At 39.6% G+C, this 19,152-nt stretch overlaps 1 protein-coding gene across 1 annotated transcript; it reads left to right on the top strand.

Moving 5' to 3' along the window:
* Positions 1-1,228: 1,228 nt before the first annotated feature.
* Positions 1,229-17,714, top strand: AIP2 (RING/U-box superfamily protein). The gene is made up of 5 exons (XM_087680190.1): positions 1,229-1,532; positions 16,469-16,685; positions 16,755-17,002; positions 17,164-17,373; positions 17,490-17,714. Exons 1-5 carry the CDS (start codon positions 1,371-1,373, stop codon positions 17,637-17,639), a joined length of 987 nt encoding a protein of 328 aa, XP_087536316.1. The 5' UTR covers positions 1,229-1,370; the 3' UTR covers positions 17,640-17,714.
* The last annotated feature ends 1,438 nt before the right edge of the window (positions 17,715-19,152 follow it).

Genomic DNA, 19,152 nt, shown 5'->3' with positions numbered 1-19,152 from the left:
CATGGCTCACACATCCTATATTCATATCTAAGCTTATCATCTCCATGTCAAGTACATAACCTTACTCTCCTCTTTTGTGGTAGCCATTCGGGCTAAATTTGGGGATTAAATATATCTCTTAACCATTTACAACCAAAGCCCTTGTCCACATTGGGCCTCCTCGATTGAACCCCAAAATTGTATGACAAATTGAAATGTAAGTAAGATAACCTCTATCACCATTTTTGGCATAGTTTGGGCAAAGCCTCAGAGATAAGGGAAAGTTAGCATGGTTAGAGTTCAGAAAAGATCTTTGGCACACAAGTTGAGGTAAAAAATAAGCTTGATGTTAAGAAACTTCACAAGCTAGAGTTCAAATATTAAAATGAAATTCACTCATTGATTAGAAAATTTAAAGTATTAAGGCTCAACTTACAAGCATGAATGTCAACGTTAGAGAAGATGAAGCTAGTGAAGTTATTAAGATATACATACATGATATTAATATTAATAACATAATTACACATACCAATAATTATGTTATTGAAGTGTTATTATTGCAATATTAATACACTATGGTATAATATTAATGTATGAATCACTACTAAAATATATGAATATTACGAAAAGTAGCATTGATAATATATTAATAAATAATACACTAATGATATACTTTATATGGAAAAATGAATATTATTAATATTGAAATTAGGAATTCTTATAAAAATACTAACATATAAAAATAAATAACAAACGATGCTTATATGTGGAGTATGTATGGCCAACAACACCCTTGCTGTAGGAAGCATGGCTTAGGGCTTGTTTTTGTGATGCCACGCAAAATGTGGCCTAGGCATGGAACGCGTAGTTTACATAGTTAATGCAATGTTTTGTTTCATGAACAGCATGAATGGATTCCAAAATAGAGACCTTACATACATTTGCTTAGTAGATTTACCTATGAGTTTTTGGTAATGCAATTCTTATCACAGCGCCATTTTGCAACCAAGATAGAAGGTAGAACAAGATGATGCGGGTCATCCTTGGAAATTGATAGTAGTACCTTTAGTCACACACACACATGCCTTAAAAGCTAATAGATACATAGTTGGCAACTTTTACCTATGAGCTAAATAATTGTATATTGTTTTAAATAAGATAGTTTTTCTATATGTAATTGGAAAAAATGGAAATAATATTGAAAATACCCAATTAAATGTTTATAAAAGGGGAGGCCTTATGCCAAGCATCTTGCTTTGCAATAGAGTCTTATTATATGAGATTGTTTGGAGAGCACGGATGTTCCTGCATATCCATACATACATATACGTCTGAAGAGATCGACACAGAAGAGCAATTCAGGCTTGCAGCGGAGACGCACCGAGAAGAAAATGGCCGAGGATGCTAGAGAAGAAGAAGAGGCCCTGGCCTGTACCCTGGCCGATCTGCAGAAGCAGCTCGCGAAGAAGCAGAGCTTTGAAAGCGCCGTAGCTTCCCTCACCCTCATCGTCTCCGACCGCTACACCTTCGCATCCCCCTCCCTTCAGCGCCTGGTTCGTCTCATTCCCCTGCTTCAGAATTCCATGATTAACCACCGTGATTTTCACGAATCCATAGACGGTCCTGTTACAGACCGATTGTATCATGCTTTGTGCATACAGTCGATTGCTCTTTTTATCATTTGCGTGCAAAGTTTGGCGACAAATCATTGGGCATTCTCTAGGATATTCAGGTTCATAGGCATTTTGGAAGCTGCAATGTGACCAACAAATGGATGAATGTTGATGGTATAATAACAGAAATTGAATTCTACCAAACAGCGAATGTTGATTGTATAATGACTGTACTCGAATTCTACCAAACAGCTATGCTAAATTATCCCAACCCACTAATGGAAGTTGCCAAGTCAATCTGTTAGACCAAAGTCGATGCAGCTTTCATGCGATTGTCTTGTGGAAGTTGACAAGAATAGTTCATTTTTCAATGATTCGAGGAGATGTGGAACTAGAACATTGCATTGCAGCTGAAATGCAACTAGTGGAGGTGTTTGGAGTCATTGAAATCAGTGACCTTGAGCAGTCAACTAGGGTCCATTGTATTAAGATCCTTAAAGAATTATAAGACTAACGACGTTTATAGGACATAAACAGATGAGTGAAGATGTTAATAATGGCTAATAGCAAAGAATGCATTTTTTTGAGTTTGAAATTTATGAAACTTTCTTATAGTAAAAAATGTTCGTGTGTTTGTTTTTTTTGGGTTTGTGGGTGTATGTGTGGGTTGGGTAGTTTGGGACAAAACAAACATGGCTCTTTTGAGAAATAGTGTCGGGCAATGTCAGATGTGCTGACAATGATGATGATGATGATGATGATGATGACATTGAGTCTAAGTAGTGATTCATGAGGGCTCAAAATTTTGAATGAGAGACTTACTTTTTGGAATTTATTTAGTTATTGGACTCTGTCACTCAAGTATCTATTCTTATGTTGAGAGTTGATTGTACGACTTTACTCTCGTTTGTGAGTTATCACCTATGAGATATCATGATTCTTTTTGGATTTTAACATTGTGTCACTTGTGTTTTGGAATGAGAATCATTGTAGCTTGACCCATTCCATATTGCACATGGGCTATGTAACATGTTTATTTCAATTTTCTTTGTGTGATATGTATGAATCATAATGTTTGACTCTCATGTATTATCACTTATGCTTGATTGGGTTTTTTTTTTTGTGGGGTTTAAGAGAAAGTTCCATAGAGGTTCAAAACCTCTTTTCTTAGTTTAAAAAAATCCCTTGATAAAAAAACTTGTGTCTCACACAAATATGGATTAAACCAACATGAACTATATCAAATAGTGGCTAGAAAGGAACTGTTTAATCTTGGAAAAAAGGCTAAGGTCTAGAACAGGCAGGCAGATTTGCTATTTGAGGGCTAGCAAGAGCGCAATTTGCATGGATCTAGTCTTGAATATGTTGGTAAGGACCTTCTATATGGGTCCTCTAGTGTGCCTTGATGCTTGATGCCTCAACAATGATTCCCTAAGATTTCATAGCTCTAGAAGGAAGAGCCCAGTGCATCTTTTGTTGGGAGGTCCATGATTGAAAGTAGTCCAAAACCATTGTAAAATAGATATTGGAAATTCCTATCATCCCAAGGTTGGCAAACATTTGCATATATAGTGCTCCTTGCTACCTCTAGGTGGCTGCTCATAGCATAGTTGGCATATATGATCCTTAGGGGCTGCTATTTCTTTGTTGTACATGGCTATCTCTACCCATAACTAGTATTTCAAGGTCCCTATTTCGCCTACAATACATCTCATCCTATGGGATAGATGGATGTCTGTATCATTGATATGTGACAAAGTGGTTTAGTGCTAGGTGGAGAAGATGGTTTCATAAAATGGCATCTTTGTAACTAGTGGCTAAGTAGGTGTGCTCGATATCCTCTTCAGTAGGATTTAGTAGGGTTTGCAGAGAAAACACATGGGGTATTTGCGAAACAACTAATGTACAATGAATTTTAGAAAAGAATGCAAGTGAAGAAGAAGATGAATGAATGTTGAATGCTGAATCATTGCTGAATGAATGAGGCAGGGATATAACTAGGTGCTCAAGGAGTGGAGGCTGTTGAACAACCATCGTCTCTCGTGGGAGTATGCTAAGGGAGATCGTCATCCTTTGAAAACGGATGTTGTGTGTAGAAAACCATCAATGTTGATTACAAAGGATGTTGTGGGGCTAAGGAAGAGTTGAGAACAAAATGCAGGAGTCCATTGTTGAGTGGAAGCTGTCTAGATAGTGCACATAGCTGTAGGAGCTCTCAAACCAGTTGTGTGGGAGGTTGTGTAAAGAAATGATTTGGCAAACACATAGAAAAATGCAAAGTGCACGACAACACGTAGAATAGTATTTGTAGAATGTCAAATGAGAATATATAGATGACACAATCAGGGGGATTGGCATCCTTTGTGTGTAAAAGGATTAGGGCATAGGTGACAAAGTGTGGTGTTGGAGTGTGTCGTACTCGAGATGGATCTCGAAATGCGGCAACAACAATCCACTAGGTTGAGATGAAGATGTTGATGCAATAGAGAAAGCAATGTATAGTCCTCCATGATCTTTGATAAACTAAGATGATGATGGCAAATAGAAAACACAAGCATTGAAACCAGCTAATCCTTCTTAGATAGGGTGGTAATGACCTAATTAAGCATTGATTTTGGCAAGCATAAAATTCACGTAAATTGAAATGCAAATGTTACCCCTTAATCTTGGACATTGGATACTTAATTGGCCCTAGAACCTAGCGGCCCTTGTCGTATTTCTTCAACTTGTATTGGAATTGGAAAAAGTACATTGAGATTGCTTCAATCTTCTTTGCTTTCCAATGCTCCTTGTTGTCATAAGTGACTAGCAAGCCTTCCTATTAGTTTGCCCCTTGATTCATCTAGGGATTGGCTTCAATTGACCCTTGGCTGGTCAAATTTGGCCCCAAATCAAATTCGAATGGGCTGACCTCTTAGAAACACCAAAACCACACAATTTCTAGCAATTGTTCTAAGTGCTAGTGTTGGAAGTGGATGTATTGAAATGAAAGCATGAGAGTTTTTTGTAATAGATTGCACAACACAAGAAAGAAGAAAGGCTGCAAAAGAAAAGAAAAATAGAAGGACAGTGCAAAGATTGAAGTCATGGGAAACAAGATCCGTATGCTATTGATGAGTGTGAGCGGAAGCAAGCAGAATATGTGCGTCGATCGAGGTGCAACAATAGTTGAGTGAACAGTGAGTGTTGACGGGTAGGTGTGTAGCAGTGTGGTACACACAAAGAATGAAATAATGTATTTATACTTGGGGTACGGTACATTTACACCTGCAAGGGTGTATTCGCATGTGTAAAGTAATATACACACGGGAGTAGCGTAAGGGCCTTTACACCCAATAACCTCCCACTTAAAGGTCCTAAGCAAACCTTTAATCAAGTCCCACTACTCGAATGCATGCTCATGTTGAGCCTTTGCAAGCTTTTTAGTGAGAATATTTGTAGGGTTATCTTGTGTTTTGATCTTAGTCAGTGTGACTAGACCATCATCAAGAACTTGTCTGATGAAATGATACCGGACATCAATATGTTTAGTATGTGTGTGAAACATGTCTTTCTTAGCCAGGTATACAACACTCCATCTATCACATCCAAGTACATGTTTTTTGGTGGGCAGCCCAAAATCCTTGACCAAACGACCAAGCCAAACAGCTTCTTTCGAAGCGTCAGTGGCTGAAATATATTCAGCCTCAGTGGTAGAAAGTGCTACTATCTTTTGCAATTTAGAGCACCATGAAACTGCCCCATGAGTGAAGGTAAATATATATACGCTAGTAGACTTGTGAGTATCCAAGTCACCTGCCATGTCTGCATCACAATATCTTTGTAGATATAGTGTACCCTTTCCATAGCAAATACATTTTTTTTGTGTGCCCTTAAGGTATCGTAAAATGCATTTCACTGCTTCCCAATGTGCTTTGCCAGGATTTGACATAAACTTGCTTACAACTCCCATTGCATGAGCAATGTCACGTCTAGTGGCAACCATAGCATACATGAGTGAATCACAAGCTGAAGCATAAGGAACACCCTTCATAGAGCTGGCTGCCTGATCATCTTTGGGCAATTTGCTTTGCTAAGCTTAAGATATGGTGGCAAAGGAACACCAAGTGGCTTAGCATCAGCCATAGAAAAATGATCAAGTACTTGCTGATGTACTTTTCTTGTGAGAGAAACAAGAGTTGTTACTCTCTATCTCTTGTCACATGCATGGCCAAAATGTGTTCAGTTGCACCCAAGTTCTTCATGGAAAAGGCTGAATTCAGCTGTTTTGTTTAGTGCATTTACCTGGCTTTTATGCTTATCAGCAATAAGCATATCATCCACATAAAGCACAAGTATAATAAGGCTTCCATCATTAGCCTTCTTGATATATAAGCAATGATCTGCATTGCTTCTTTTGAGCCCGTGTGAGAGCATGAAGGCGTCAAACTTTTTATACCATTGTCTAGGAGCCTATTTCAAACCATACAAGCTTCTCTTAAGCTTACACACCAAATGCTCCTTTCCTTGTACAACAAAGCCTTCTGGCTGCTTCATGTATAGCTCTTCTTCCAAATCACTATGTAGGAATGCAGTTCTAACATCCATATGATCAAGTTCAAGATCCATAGATGCTACGATAGCAAACAATACCTGAAGAGTAGTCATTTTGACAATAGGTGAAAAGACATCCTGAAAGTCAATTCCCTCTTTCTGTGTATAGCCCTTAGCCACAAGCTTGGCTTTGTATTTTGGTTTGCCATCCACACACTTGATTTTATAGACCCATTTGCTAGGAATAGCTTTCTTGTCTTTGGGTAATGGAACCAAATCCCAAGTATCATTCTGATACAATGACTTAATTTCTTCTTGCATAGCTAGCTCCTACTTTTCCTTTAACTCACATGATAATGCCTCTTTATATGTAAGAGGCTCACCTTCGTCTGTGAGCAAAATGCAGTCCAAAGAGGGATCAAACCTTTGTATAGGTCTCCTCTCACAAGTAGACCTTCTTACCCGATGATATGTATTATCAGGTAATGGATTCACATCCACAAGAATGTCAATGTCCTCATTATTTGGCTGCTAAACTGCATGTTCAGGTTGCCGTAATACATTTTCAGGCTGCTGTAATTCATTTTCAGCATGCTGATTTTGTTGCCCAAGCTGGTTTTCAGCATCCCTTTGCTGCCTATTTTTATCTGGCTCAATGATGATACATTGGTTATCATAACCAGCATCAAATGGAGCTGAATTTTCAGTGGTTAATGGCTGTTCAAGTGGTTGACCATACTGAAATTTCACTTTACCACATCCTAGCTGCGTAGTACCTTTTTCATGCTTGGAACCCAAACTTTATAGCCCATTTCACCTTCATCTCCATAACCCATGAAGGTGCCTATGGGATTTCATGTCAAGTCTGGTTCTGCTATCAACCTGTACATGTATATAGCATTCACAGCCAAAGATCCTTAAGTGGTCATATGAAGCAGGTTTGCTAGACCAAACCTCTTCAGGGATGCCACTTTCAAGTGCATGTAGAGGAAATTATCATCATCTACAACAAAATGAGCATCTACAAGCTGTGGCAAGAGGTCATGACATCATATAGGCAGATGGCAGCTGGATACCAAGCTATAACCAACCATAAACTAGCATACAAAATGAATTCTAGCAAGAAATAATGCCAAATCTAAAGGGAATCATCATCATCTCCAGCAAAATGCGCATTTGCAGTGCTTGAAGTGCTAGCCTCATGATCATGGGTGCCATGCATAGTCTCCACAAAACGAGCATGCTCCTCCTCTTACTCCATCTCCCACTGGGTAAATGGATCGGCGTGTGATGTAACACTTCTGCGAAGCATTCTCAAGTTGACACTAACAAAGACCAAATCATTTGCTTTTTCTACCCCTCTTCTTTGAAGTAATATGATTGTAGGTGCTCCATAATTGCTCCAAGCAAGAGGAGCTCACTGCTTGACTTAAGATACGAACAGCCAACTTTTGCAACTCTGGCCATTCGATCCAAAATCCTCCCAGCACAAAGGTGCCCCAACCCTGCATTGGTCACGTAGAGCATCCGCACACCCATAAGAGTTTTTTGCTCTCCTATAGAGAGCAAGCTGATCTCTAATTTTGCTCCTAGTGTCAACATCAGACACCATGCGCTCAAGAATTTGCCTCAAATGGAGATTGACTTGAGCATCATTTTCTTGATCCTTATCTTGAAACTCAAGGTCCAAAATAAACGCAATTGATTGCAAAGGTGAGCTATAGGCATTCCATCTCTTAATATACAAATCATGTATTTCCTCATATTGCTTAGCATCAGACACACTAAATCTTTCAACTTCTTAATCATCCTATCCATTGCCTCGTACACTTTGCCAATACATGACTGCATACCATCAACGAGTCTCAACAACTGTACAATAGGCACAACCATTGCATCAAAATTTTTTACATTATCCCAAAATTCATTGCTCTCTGCATTTTCTTTGCATGTGATGCCCACGGTAGTGATTGCCAATGAAGAAGTACTAAACTCATCACTGACAAACAACTGTCTCACTGCACCCATGCACTCTTTGAGGTGTCTCAACATCAAAAAGTTGTAGGCCAACTGTGTGTCTGAATACTTTAACATCTTTCTTGACCTTTTTGTAGACTCATAGCAAAGGTATTGGTGATTTAAAATAAAAGTAATGATTTGATTTGAATCATGTATCACAAGATGGACCCAAGATAACTCATCAATATCCTTCAAAAGGTTATTCAAGCAATGCGCCATGCAATAATAAAATGTGATATACTTATACACTCCCTGAACAATGGCACCCGTTGCCCTATTTGTGGGCTCATCATCAGCAACAAAACCAACCACCAAATGTGGCCCAACAATCTCAATGGCAGAGATCCACTCTGCTACAAGTTGATTTGTGGACTTCCCAGTCCTTGTCTCCCCTCCAGAGTAAGCTACAATGCCATGGATAGACCTCTTTCTCGTGTCACTCCATCCATCAACGATAAGTGTGACACCATTTTTCTCCCAATCTCTCTTTATGTTTGTTGTAGCTTGCTCCACAACATGCTTTTCCTTATTGAGCAAGGTAGTGTGAAAAGTCTTAAAAGAGGGGGGTACATAGTTAGGCCCATACTCTTCAACCTTCTTCAACATGGCTCTAAAGTACTCCAACCTAGGGACATAAAATAATAAACACAATAATTATCATGATGACATGATTTTAGAATAAGTTATAAGTTATTATAAGTTTATATTATATAAGTTATAACCAATTTATAAATTTAAAAATTATATTATTTGAGGGGAAAAAAATGTAAATAGTAAAGACTCAAGCATATCAATTTGTCAAGACTCAAAATCTGGGTGTATGTAAGACAATATGGTCATGGTAGAAGAAACGAGCCACTGCTGAATATGTCTCCTCTTTTTTGATTGGGTCTCAACTTCCCTCGAGAGTAGTCTGGCATCTAATGGTCAAGGATGAAGGCACTGATGGTGAATATGGACTCAATCTAAGGACTCCATGTGGTGCGGATGCCATACTCGCTATTGTAGATGAAGCTCTAGGCCTATCAACTGCTACTACTACCGTTGTTGCCGCAAGTGTGGCTGGATCGACCGCCCTCGTGCACGCCTCGATGTAAATAGAGCCTCTTGTCCAGCCACATGATCTAGAAGCTCCCTTCTCTTCTCCGATGTGACATGGGGACAAAATTGCACTTCGAATCTTGGCTCATGCAATAAATGGGCCCTTACTTTATTTGCGCTACTTGTACTTTGCTATGGACACAGCTTGCATGACCAAGGGGGCGATCCGCCTTCGCTTGATGGGTGTTTAGTATTTACCTCATCCCACCACGACCATGTGTCGGAGTGTCTGTCTCTTCCTTTGACCTGACGAGCCGTCGTGAAGAAGCCATGTGGAGATGAGTATTGTGCAACACAAGGTGTTGATAGAATACACAATTAGGTACAGGTGCTGGAAAGCAGTTGGCTGCTGGTTGCTCAGTTGCTCACTGCGGGTGCCCGATGTAGGGAGCCGAAGCTACAGGGAGTAAGAAGGAAAAGAAGACGATGATCAGTCTTCAGATGATGTTAGATGATGATGATGATAGTGAAGAAGGGGAGGAGGAGACAAGTGAGAAAGAAGAAGAATAAGAAGAAGAAGAAACAGGGCTAAGCGGGGATGAGTAGGAGTTGGAGCAGGTGTTGGAGTCGTCAAAAGGGAGGCGGGAGTTGTGCGAGTCAGGCAAGGAGGGAGACGCGAAAGACGGGGGGAAGAAGAGAGTCCGAAAAGCAGGAGATAGTGATTGTCCGTCTCTCGACAGTCCCGTCCTTGATAGGCAAGGAAATGGCCGTTCCCTTGTGATACTACTGAAAGGGGACGTCCATCGTTCTGCCTCCACGTCCCGCACAAGCGTTCCGTTTCGGAACGGCATTCCAACGTCCCAGGGACCGAGACGGCGGGCATTCCGTGTTTCTATGGCTGGGTATATACCTAACATCATGAAGAATCAATTCCTAACCATTTTCAAGAGCCAAGTGTATGGTGCCCATTCCTTCAATATCACATGCATGGTTGTTGCCTAGATAGACTTTCCCAAAATTACCTTCTATATAAGAAGAAAAACACTCTAAAGATGGACTTATATGAAATGAAGCACCGCTATTAACAATCCACAATTGTGACAAACCATCATGAGTTGACAACAAAGCATCTATCACATCCCTTTTAGTGATATACATGTCCTCCACTGTGATAGCATGTGGGTTTGAAGATGCAACCAGCAAATCAACATCTTTTTCTTCTATCTTCTCAATAACAACATTGGGTACCACATTTGCTTTTTCTGTTTCTTTAGGGGTAGAGCTGCCATCATTTTCATTCTTTTTTCCTTTTGCATATTGCTTCTTACGTTCTCGTTCCTTTTTAAAGTACCTGCAATCCGGCTTTTTATGCCCTTTGCGAGCACATTGATAACAAGTGACATCTTGCTGTTTTTCCTTGCTTTTGTTGCGATTTTTGTTCTTATTTGCAGCATTTGACATTTTTTCAGTTCAAGAAGCAGATGTTTTGTTGCAATTTCAGTCTCAAGTACTGATTACAGCATATACACGAATCAAATCTGATACATTTGCGTAAATGATAGCTCTCACTTCAGCAATACATCACCATAATGCCCAAATGCAATAACCCAAGTGCTGTATATACCATTGTTTCATTGCATAATGAGCATTCAGCAATACATATACTAAGAGAAGCTGCCCTTTTATAACATTTGAAACATCCCAAGTTCAAATTTCTCCCACTCAGCAGTGAATCTGCTGCAAATTTCACTGTCAAAGCTCAAATTGACTCAAAGTGCATCATTGATGCGAAAAGCCCCAAAATTTTTGCAGTGAATCTGCCGCAATTGCATCAATACATCCTTGCGAGCATCAAATACGGGCAAATGTTGCAGAAATTTCACGAATTTTGCAAAACCCCCAAATTTCATGGTCCAATAGTGCACAAATTTCAATGAAATTGGCTCATTTGAGCAAAATTTCACTTATACATGAAAGTCCCAAAAGGTCCAAGGCATGTGCACCCAATGTCTCCAATTTCTGGGTCAACAGTCATTGTTATGTGTATCCAACACCAAATCTGGGAAAAGCCCCAAATTTTCAGGTGTAAATTCCCATAGGTCTGGGTTTTGTGCTTGCATGCATGAACACCCCATAGAGAAAGAGGAGAAAAAATGCAGATAAATAAAAAAATATCAAATCGTTGACCCTTCTGGCCTATTGCCTGGTTCTTGGCCTGTCGACTACAGTCCGCCTGGCCCGTCGCCTATCGCGAGTAGTCTAGTCGCCCTTTAGCCGACCTTCGTCTTGACTTGCACAAATTGTCCGTGTTGACTCATCTGCCTTTGATAGACTTGTCGGTTGCAGTTCGTGACCTGCGATCGTCATTTCTTGCCGTTGACTATAGAAAACGTCACCAATCCTGTCGCCTGCCACATGCTTGTCACCTGCAGGCCCTGTTCGTCGCCTGGTGGGGAATGCCATGCTTGCCTATCCACTGATCACTGCTGCCTGCACCGATTCTCGTGCACTGATACAAGTTTGATGAGTGCGAGCGGAAGCAAGCATAATATGTGCGTCGATCGAGGTGCAGCAATAGTTGAGTGAACAGTGAGTGAGAGTGAGAGCCGTTGACCTGCGATTGTTATTTCTTGCCTTTGATAAACCAATGTGGTACACACAAAGAATAAAAGAATGTATTTATATTGAGGATATGGTACACTTACACCCACAAGGGTGTGTTCACATGTGTAAAGTAATATACACATAGGAGTAGCGTAAGGACCTTTACACCCAACAACTATGACATGAGATAGTAGCATACAACGGTGAATCACCAACTATGTGGGCATTGGCATTGGTTTCCTCTCCAACAGAACTTGCTCTCGAAGTTTATAGTGATGAATGATTGAGGAGGGAGCCATTGAAGAAATAGGCACAAAATCTGCCAATATCTAGAGTAGGTTGGCCAATAGATAAAATAATTATAAAAGTTGGTCGGCCATAAAATAATGGCTAAATCCTCAAAAAAAGGGCGCAATAAAAATGCACAAAATAAACTCGTTCCTAGCCCACTAAATCACATCTAGACTAACTCATGAGTTGACTAATCTACTAATATCCTCTCGTAGATCATGGGTGATGTGAAGACTGATACAATACCTTGATACAATGGCAATGACCATTATAGTACATGCAACTATGACCATCAAAATAGAACCGTGGATACTTAAGCAGTGGGTGATCAAGCCACCACCAAGGTGTGTTGGAGAGAACATGATGCCGATGTCGTTTGTACCGCCTCCTGAAAATAGAGAAGAATCATAGTGTCTCTCTATGTATGTCAAACAATGCCTCATAGTAGCATACACGACTATCTTGTTAGCAATGCCTTTGAGTATACATGACCATGGATTCCTTGCCTTGGCTAGACTACCAAAGTATTCCCTTGTGTGAGCTTGAACTAGGAGCCAATCTTGCTCTCTGTCAAGAGATAGCCCATCATGAACCTAGATGCCAATCCTGGCTCTAGGATCTCAAAACATGTCATACTTTAGTCGATGCATCAGGGAATACCCTCTTAGATCCTGTGCACTTGTTTACATGTATAGATAAGGCTCACTTGCCCAGCTTACCACTCTCTCACACTCCCTTTCTAGCATTGGAGAGTCGCGAGGGATGATTGCATCACCAGCATTGGAAAGTAGCAAAGGGAGGGGCAGCTAGCCCCTTTCTATTCATTCCCTAAATAAGATGGCCCCTTTCGTACCTTGTCCCTTGCCTTGCTTGGACGATTTGAACTGGAGTCAGAGGATGAGAATGGTTCGTCAGAAGGATCCGTATATTGCTTCTTCGTCTCCTTCTGCAAAGTTGCTGGGTCCTTGTAGTCCTTACATAGATATCCCTTTCTTCCATAGTGATAGCATTGGGCCTTTTTCTTCTTCTTCTCCTTGTCACCCTCTTTGAAGTTGCAAATGCCTCATCATGGCCACCGTGTCGAGATGGAAGTATCCCCATGTAACCTCAAAGATGCCTCATGCTCAAACAACATTGAAGACATGAGGGAAGCTCAATGGCTGTGAAGATACTTGGGCTTGTAAAGCATTGGCTACTCCATCAAACTTTGGAGGGAGCTTATAAAGGACAATCCCTAATAGACTAGATGAGCCTTTGGAAGTGCGGACTGCATGTGTCGAAGGTGATCTTGTACCTATGTAACATGAAGGAAGATTCAAGAAAGACTAGATAGTATTCTATGGCTCGAACGTCGTCTGCTAGAGTTGACCATAGAGAGTCACTGCACACATGCTCGATGGAGCCTCGTATAACTTCTAAAGCTTCTCCCACACCCCTAAAGTTGTTCTGCAGGAGGTGACTACGAGTAGACCTCTTTAGAAACGCATCAAAGAAGAGGGGAATATGCATGAGCATCATCTGTATCCCATGTAAGCACAACTTCCTCATAGTTGTCACAATCCCAATCATCTAGAGGATGACTTGGAGCTTAAGGCCACACAATAGCTCTTAAAACTACGTACCATAATCACTTTTGCACAAACCATACTTTCATAACAACACTCCAAGTAAGATAGTTAGGGCCATGAAGTTTTATCATTACTGGAGCAATGAGGAGGTGCCATTTGGAGAGGATAGGACGAGAAGATAAAGAAAAGAAGAGAAATAGAGAGGGAGATTTTCGTCAAACACAGCACAAAGTGTACGGATCACGAGTTCACATGCAGTGTAGAGAGGATTTATCACAATACGATCCCTGCAAAAAATAGGGGGAATTGAGTTAGACAGGCATTGCACAACTTGCAGGAGCACTAAAATGCAGAAAATGTACAGGAAAATCACAAAAACACAGATTGAGCTAGCATTAAATGCAGCTGTACAGAGTGCAGAAAGCCTAAATGTAGGCTGCAGCGCAAAAAATATATAGGTGTGGGGCATGGGTGCTAATGGAAAGTAGAGGTTAAAAATGACAAGTGTTTGCTAAAAATGATAAGTATTGAGCAAAACGACAAGCGTAAGGACCCTTATACTAGTCTCTTTCAAAATGATACATGCCCTATTCTAGATGCCACATGCTAATTTTCTAGAGAAAAAAGCCTCTAAACCTTCTACTCTAAAACTCTCTCAAATGGTTCAGAATTTGAGATAGCTGTTGAAGACAAAATCCTTGCGAAATCCCTGAGCCTTTGACACGAACAAAATTTCCATTTGAGTAACTTGCATGTACAATAACCTCCTAAAATTTAGATGTCGCCAAATTTAGATTTTGGAGAGCTTAATTGTATACGTTCACCGATTCATGGTTTGTTTCTTTGATCATGAGCATATGGTTTCGCCTTTTGAAACCACTCATTATGTAGGCTTCTAGTTGATGTGACTAATGGAGTGAAAAAGCCCTAGTCATCTAGGTTTTCTAGTCAATTTGATCTCGTCGATGACGACCTAAGTATATATAGGGTGGTCTAGCCGTTGGCCACCTTGAATTAAAATATGAACATTTAGCAATATTTTGAAACACTTGATACTTCAAATCACGTTTTAAGGTCTATGAACATCAAATTAATTTGAATAATTGAGCCAATACATCTTGATAATAGTTAATATACAAAAGGTTGGTTACATCTCTTTCTCTTGAAATCCATCTTGTTCTCGAGACATTCCTTTAAGTACTTTTGGTTCTACAGCTTCTTTATAAGTTGTAATTATTTTTGGATAGTCTTTAAAATACTATTGTGGTATCCATTTAGAATCTAAACGAGAGTAAATTTTAAATTTCAAAAGGAAAATTTTGCAAATGTTTCTTCCTTATTTATCGATCGTATGAAAAATTTGCTCTAGTTGAAATATCTCTTTTTGTTTATCTACTTCAGGTGGATTCTCTATTATAGGTCCCAATGGTGGAGATACAACCAGCCTTTCTTCTTTGAAAGGGTGGTAAATGACAAGATTAAGCACTAATTACAGCAAGCATAAAATTCACATAAACTAAAAATACGAATGTTATCGATCTTGGACAATAGACTCCCGGTTGGCCCCAAAGTAAGTGCCCCTTGGGGTATTTCTTTAGTTTCTATTGCAATTGGATGAAGTACATTGTCCAATCTCCTTTGCTTTCCAATGCCTCTTGCTGTCATAAATGACTAACAAGCCTTCTTATCAAGTTGTCCCTTGATTCACCCAAGGATTGGCCTTCAATTGACCCTTGGTTGGTCAAATCTAATCCCAAATATAACTGTGATGGTTGGCATCTTGAAATCTTTGGCAATTCCTTGAATTCTAGTTGATTTCAAGTAGTGAGCCTTTACTTTTTTGGCATGGGACTCGAGGTGGCTGCAAAATCCTAATTTTTGCTACTTCTTATCAAGTTGTCCCTTGATTCACCCAAGGATTGGCCTTCAATTGACCCTTGGTTGGTCAAATCTAACCCCAAATCTAACTGTGATGGTTGGCATCTTGAAATCTTTGGCAATTCCTTGAATTCCAACCAATTTCAAGTACTGAGCCTTTACCTTTTTGGCATGGGACTCGAGGTGGCTGCAAAATCCTAATTTTTGCTATAAATTAGGGTTTACAGCAGCACATGTGTTAGTCACTTCGTATGCTGTGTTGGATCTTGATTGTGTGCAATCTAGGTTGCTTGCGATGTTTCTAGAGGGGGGTATATCAAGAGAATGAGAAATGAACTTCACCAATATTTTTATTTAAGATGAACTTTAATTTTGGTGATTTAAAGGAATACCAAAAGTGGTGCCAAGCTTTGGGGCCAGTAAGTGTTGTGTGGTGCAAGAGCACTCTAGCTTTAGTTGTTTGTGGAATATTTCTTGCTGAATTTACTATTAAGCTGAGTCAAGTGTTTGCCAAAATTTGGTTTACTACCCTTTGGGCTTGCAAAGGCTGGCTTCATCGTGCACGATCGATCTTTCTTTAAATGGGCGATTTTGCAAACCTGCCATTCAAAGGTGCAGAACAATATAATATACTTATTAGTAGTGTTTTTGCCCATGATCTTTTGGATAGAGTTTTGAATCCTGAAAATTTTATTTCAAGCACAGGTGAATCCATCAATCAATTTTTGTTCATCTATTTCTTTAGCTCAGTTTAATCAACATGCTCTTCTTGGTGCTTTTCTATTTTGCTATTTGAACAAAGTCTTTCTGAATCCTCAAGAACTTGCTTCAAGCAGAAATGTGCCCATCAATCATCTTTTGTTGAGTTATTTCAGGTTTCCTCTTTAGCTAAGGTTTAATTAATGTGTCCTTCTTGACACTTTACTATCTCTGTGTATACAGATTTACAATGCTGTTTGCAGAGCAGCAACACTTCTGAAAACTCGATATACTGCAGTTGGGTTTTGGATAGCAGGTCTGAAGTTGTTTGAGGAGACTTTACAGATGGTAACCAACATTGAAGGAAAAGAAAACATGAAGTCATGCATAAAGAAAGCACATGAAATAATTGGGGATTCACAAAGAGACCAGGCTCATGTGCAGTCACAAACAGGCAGAAGTATGTCTGTTTCTTAGTTACATTCACACATTGCTCTGAATATGAGCTGATAATTTTCCTCTGCTGCAGATTCCGGCTTCCTTTTCGAAGGGCAATTGACGGTAGACCGAGAGCCACCTCGTCCTGCCTGGCTGGTTGCTCAAAATCTTTTTGCAGCTTTAGCATCCGAACAGGGACAGAGCAGTATGAGTACTGGTGAAACTTTGCCAGAAATGGAGCAGCCAATAAGTCGTGATATAGAGCAGTTGATGCAGCAAGTAAATGAATTTCATGATTTTGGCACTGGGCTTGAAGAGGCTATTCAAGCAACACTCCAGGTGCTTCTGAATAATTACAGGACATGTTTGTAGCTAGGATGTTTGCTTGCACACGTGATACCCAGCTGGGGCTTTGTGTGTGTATCCTACTTGTATAGGACCTGCTTGTATGGGACTTGATACATCATAACATAGGTGGTACTATGCATGATTGAGTGCAGGAAATAGGAAATGTGCCACGTCGCACTCCGCCAGCATCAAAAGATGTTGTTGCAAATCTGCCCGAGAAAAATGTTACAGAATCGTTATTGAAGGACCTTGGAGATGGTGTGGAGTGTGCTGTCTGCAGAGAGGCACTGATAGTTGGAGATAAGATGCAGGAATTGCCTTGCAAGCACTTGTTTCATCCTATTTGCTTGAAGCCATGGCTAGTAAGCTTTTGGACTTGTGCTTATGGTCTCAAAACGAGTGCAGCTATCTAGCATTGCTATTAACACACACAACTTAATGAAAAATGGTTTTTATTTTCTGTTCTAATGTATTGCAGGATGAACACAACTCGTGTCCCATATGTAGATTTGAACTTCCCACGGATGACCATAAGTATGAAAGTAGAAAGGAGCGAGAGAAAGAGCTAGAAGAGGAAAGGAAGGGTGCTGCTAATGCTGTTCGCGGTGGAGAGTTCATGTATATATAAGGTGCTTAATGGTACATGTAATTTATGTGCACATGAACACTTGTTTCTATGCCAATAAATCTGGTTTCTTCCACCCATTTGAGCAAATGTTTATGAAGCTAAATGTTTCTCTGTTTAATATTTTTGGTTTTTTATATGAACAAGGCCATCTTTATTCACCTGATCAGGCAAACAACTCTGAATTGGTGGTGGATTAAAATGTGATATTGGGACAGTAGAGAAATCAGTGCAAAGGTTTTTTAGGCTGAAATTTTGGATTTGTACATAATTCCAACATTTCTCATAGCAGAACTAAGTTCCAGTGTTGATTTAGATGGCAAAAAGCAACATTTTGGGGAGGGCAGGGAAGAGAGAGTTACCTTGTTTAGCATGTTAAGATTTTCAGAAATTTGTAGACTCAATTCAGCATGGTGAAAATTAAGAAATCAGTGAAATATTAGTGATTATAATAATGTAGGCAGAAAGTTTGTCTCCTCATTATCAGCTTTTACATGTGCAAGTTACAATGTGTGAGATTGTGGATGACATGCTGCTTCACTTCCCCATTTTCGAGTAATTCGATGGTGCTCAATTACTTATTCTATCAACTACCTTTTTCCAAAGCTGAAAATGTCTCAAGCAATGTGGGTATCAATTGAAAGCTCTTTTGACATATGTTAAAGTGCCTTGAGTTAACATACAAAAATAATAAAGGCCTTCTGATTATCCATGAAGGCAGTTTGTTGCCAGTGAAGAAAAGATGGAATCACTAATTTCTTAAACTCTCCCCCTTAAATGATCTTATCTTCTTACTACATAATTTTGAACAACGAAAAGTTAGCTTTACCAAGTGATTTTGGCAAGGTTATTAGCAACCTGTCCATTAGTTGAGATATAACCAACTCCAGTTCCTCTGCTTGAAACTTCTTTTTGAGAAATGATAGTGTACCTCAATGAGTTTAGTATGAGCACGAAATACAAGACCTTTAGCAGGTTGATGCTGGAAATCATCAATATGTGCTAACATAGATGTTCCTTTTTACTTTTCCAAGATCCAACACAATATCCGAGAGATATATAAGTTGAATTTGATTTGTTTTGGTTCTTCCAAGATATTACTTAATATCGGAGAGTGGTATGCATATTAAATTTGATTTTTGATCAGCAATACTTGTTCTGTCACATGGTCCAGGCAAAACCAAACATGTTTACACATTGATTGCTCCAGTTGGAGGTGCCTTTTAGGTTTCTTAGAACAACTTGCTGCCTTTCAATGCAACTCCTTTTGACTCAGCCATTTATTGGCTTAGATGACTCATTGCATGGGTCATATCTCTAGTTATAGTGAGATACATCAAGTTGCTTGCAACTTCTCTAAAGAATTTATATGTGCATGTGTGAGAGTAGACAACTTGTGAGGAGTAGATGTTGGCTTTGCATCAACTATAGAAAACACTCTCAAAGCTTTTACACACTTGAATTGTGCTGGAAACATATTTGTACCATTTCTTCTAACTTCCAATCAAATCGATAA

The sequence above is a fragment of the Lygodium microphyllum genome, chromosome 6, assembly GCF_053477565.2.
Source record: "Lygodium microphyllum isolate KBCC chromosome 6, Lygodium_microphyllum_v1.1.10, whole genome shotgun sequence".
Taxonomy (NCBI): domain Eukaryota; kingdom Viridiplantae; phylum Streptophyta; class Polypodiopsida; order Schizaeales; family Lygodiaceae; genus Lygodium; species Lygodium microphyllum.
The sequence above is the reverse complement of the archived record's forward strand: the minus strand, read 5'-3'. Positions and strand labels throughout refer to the sequence as shown.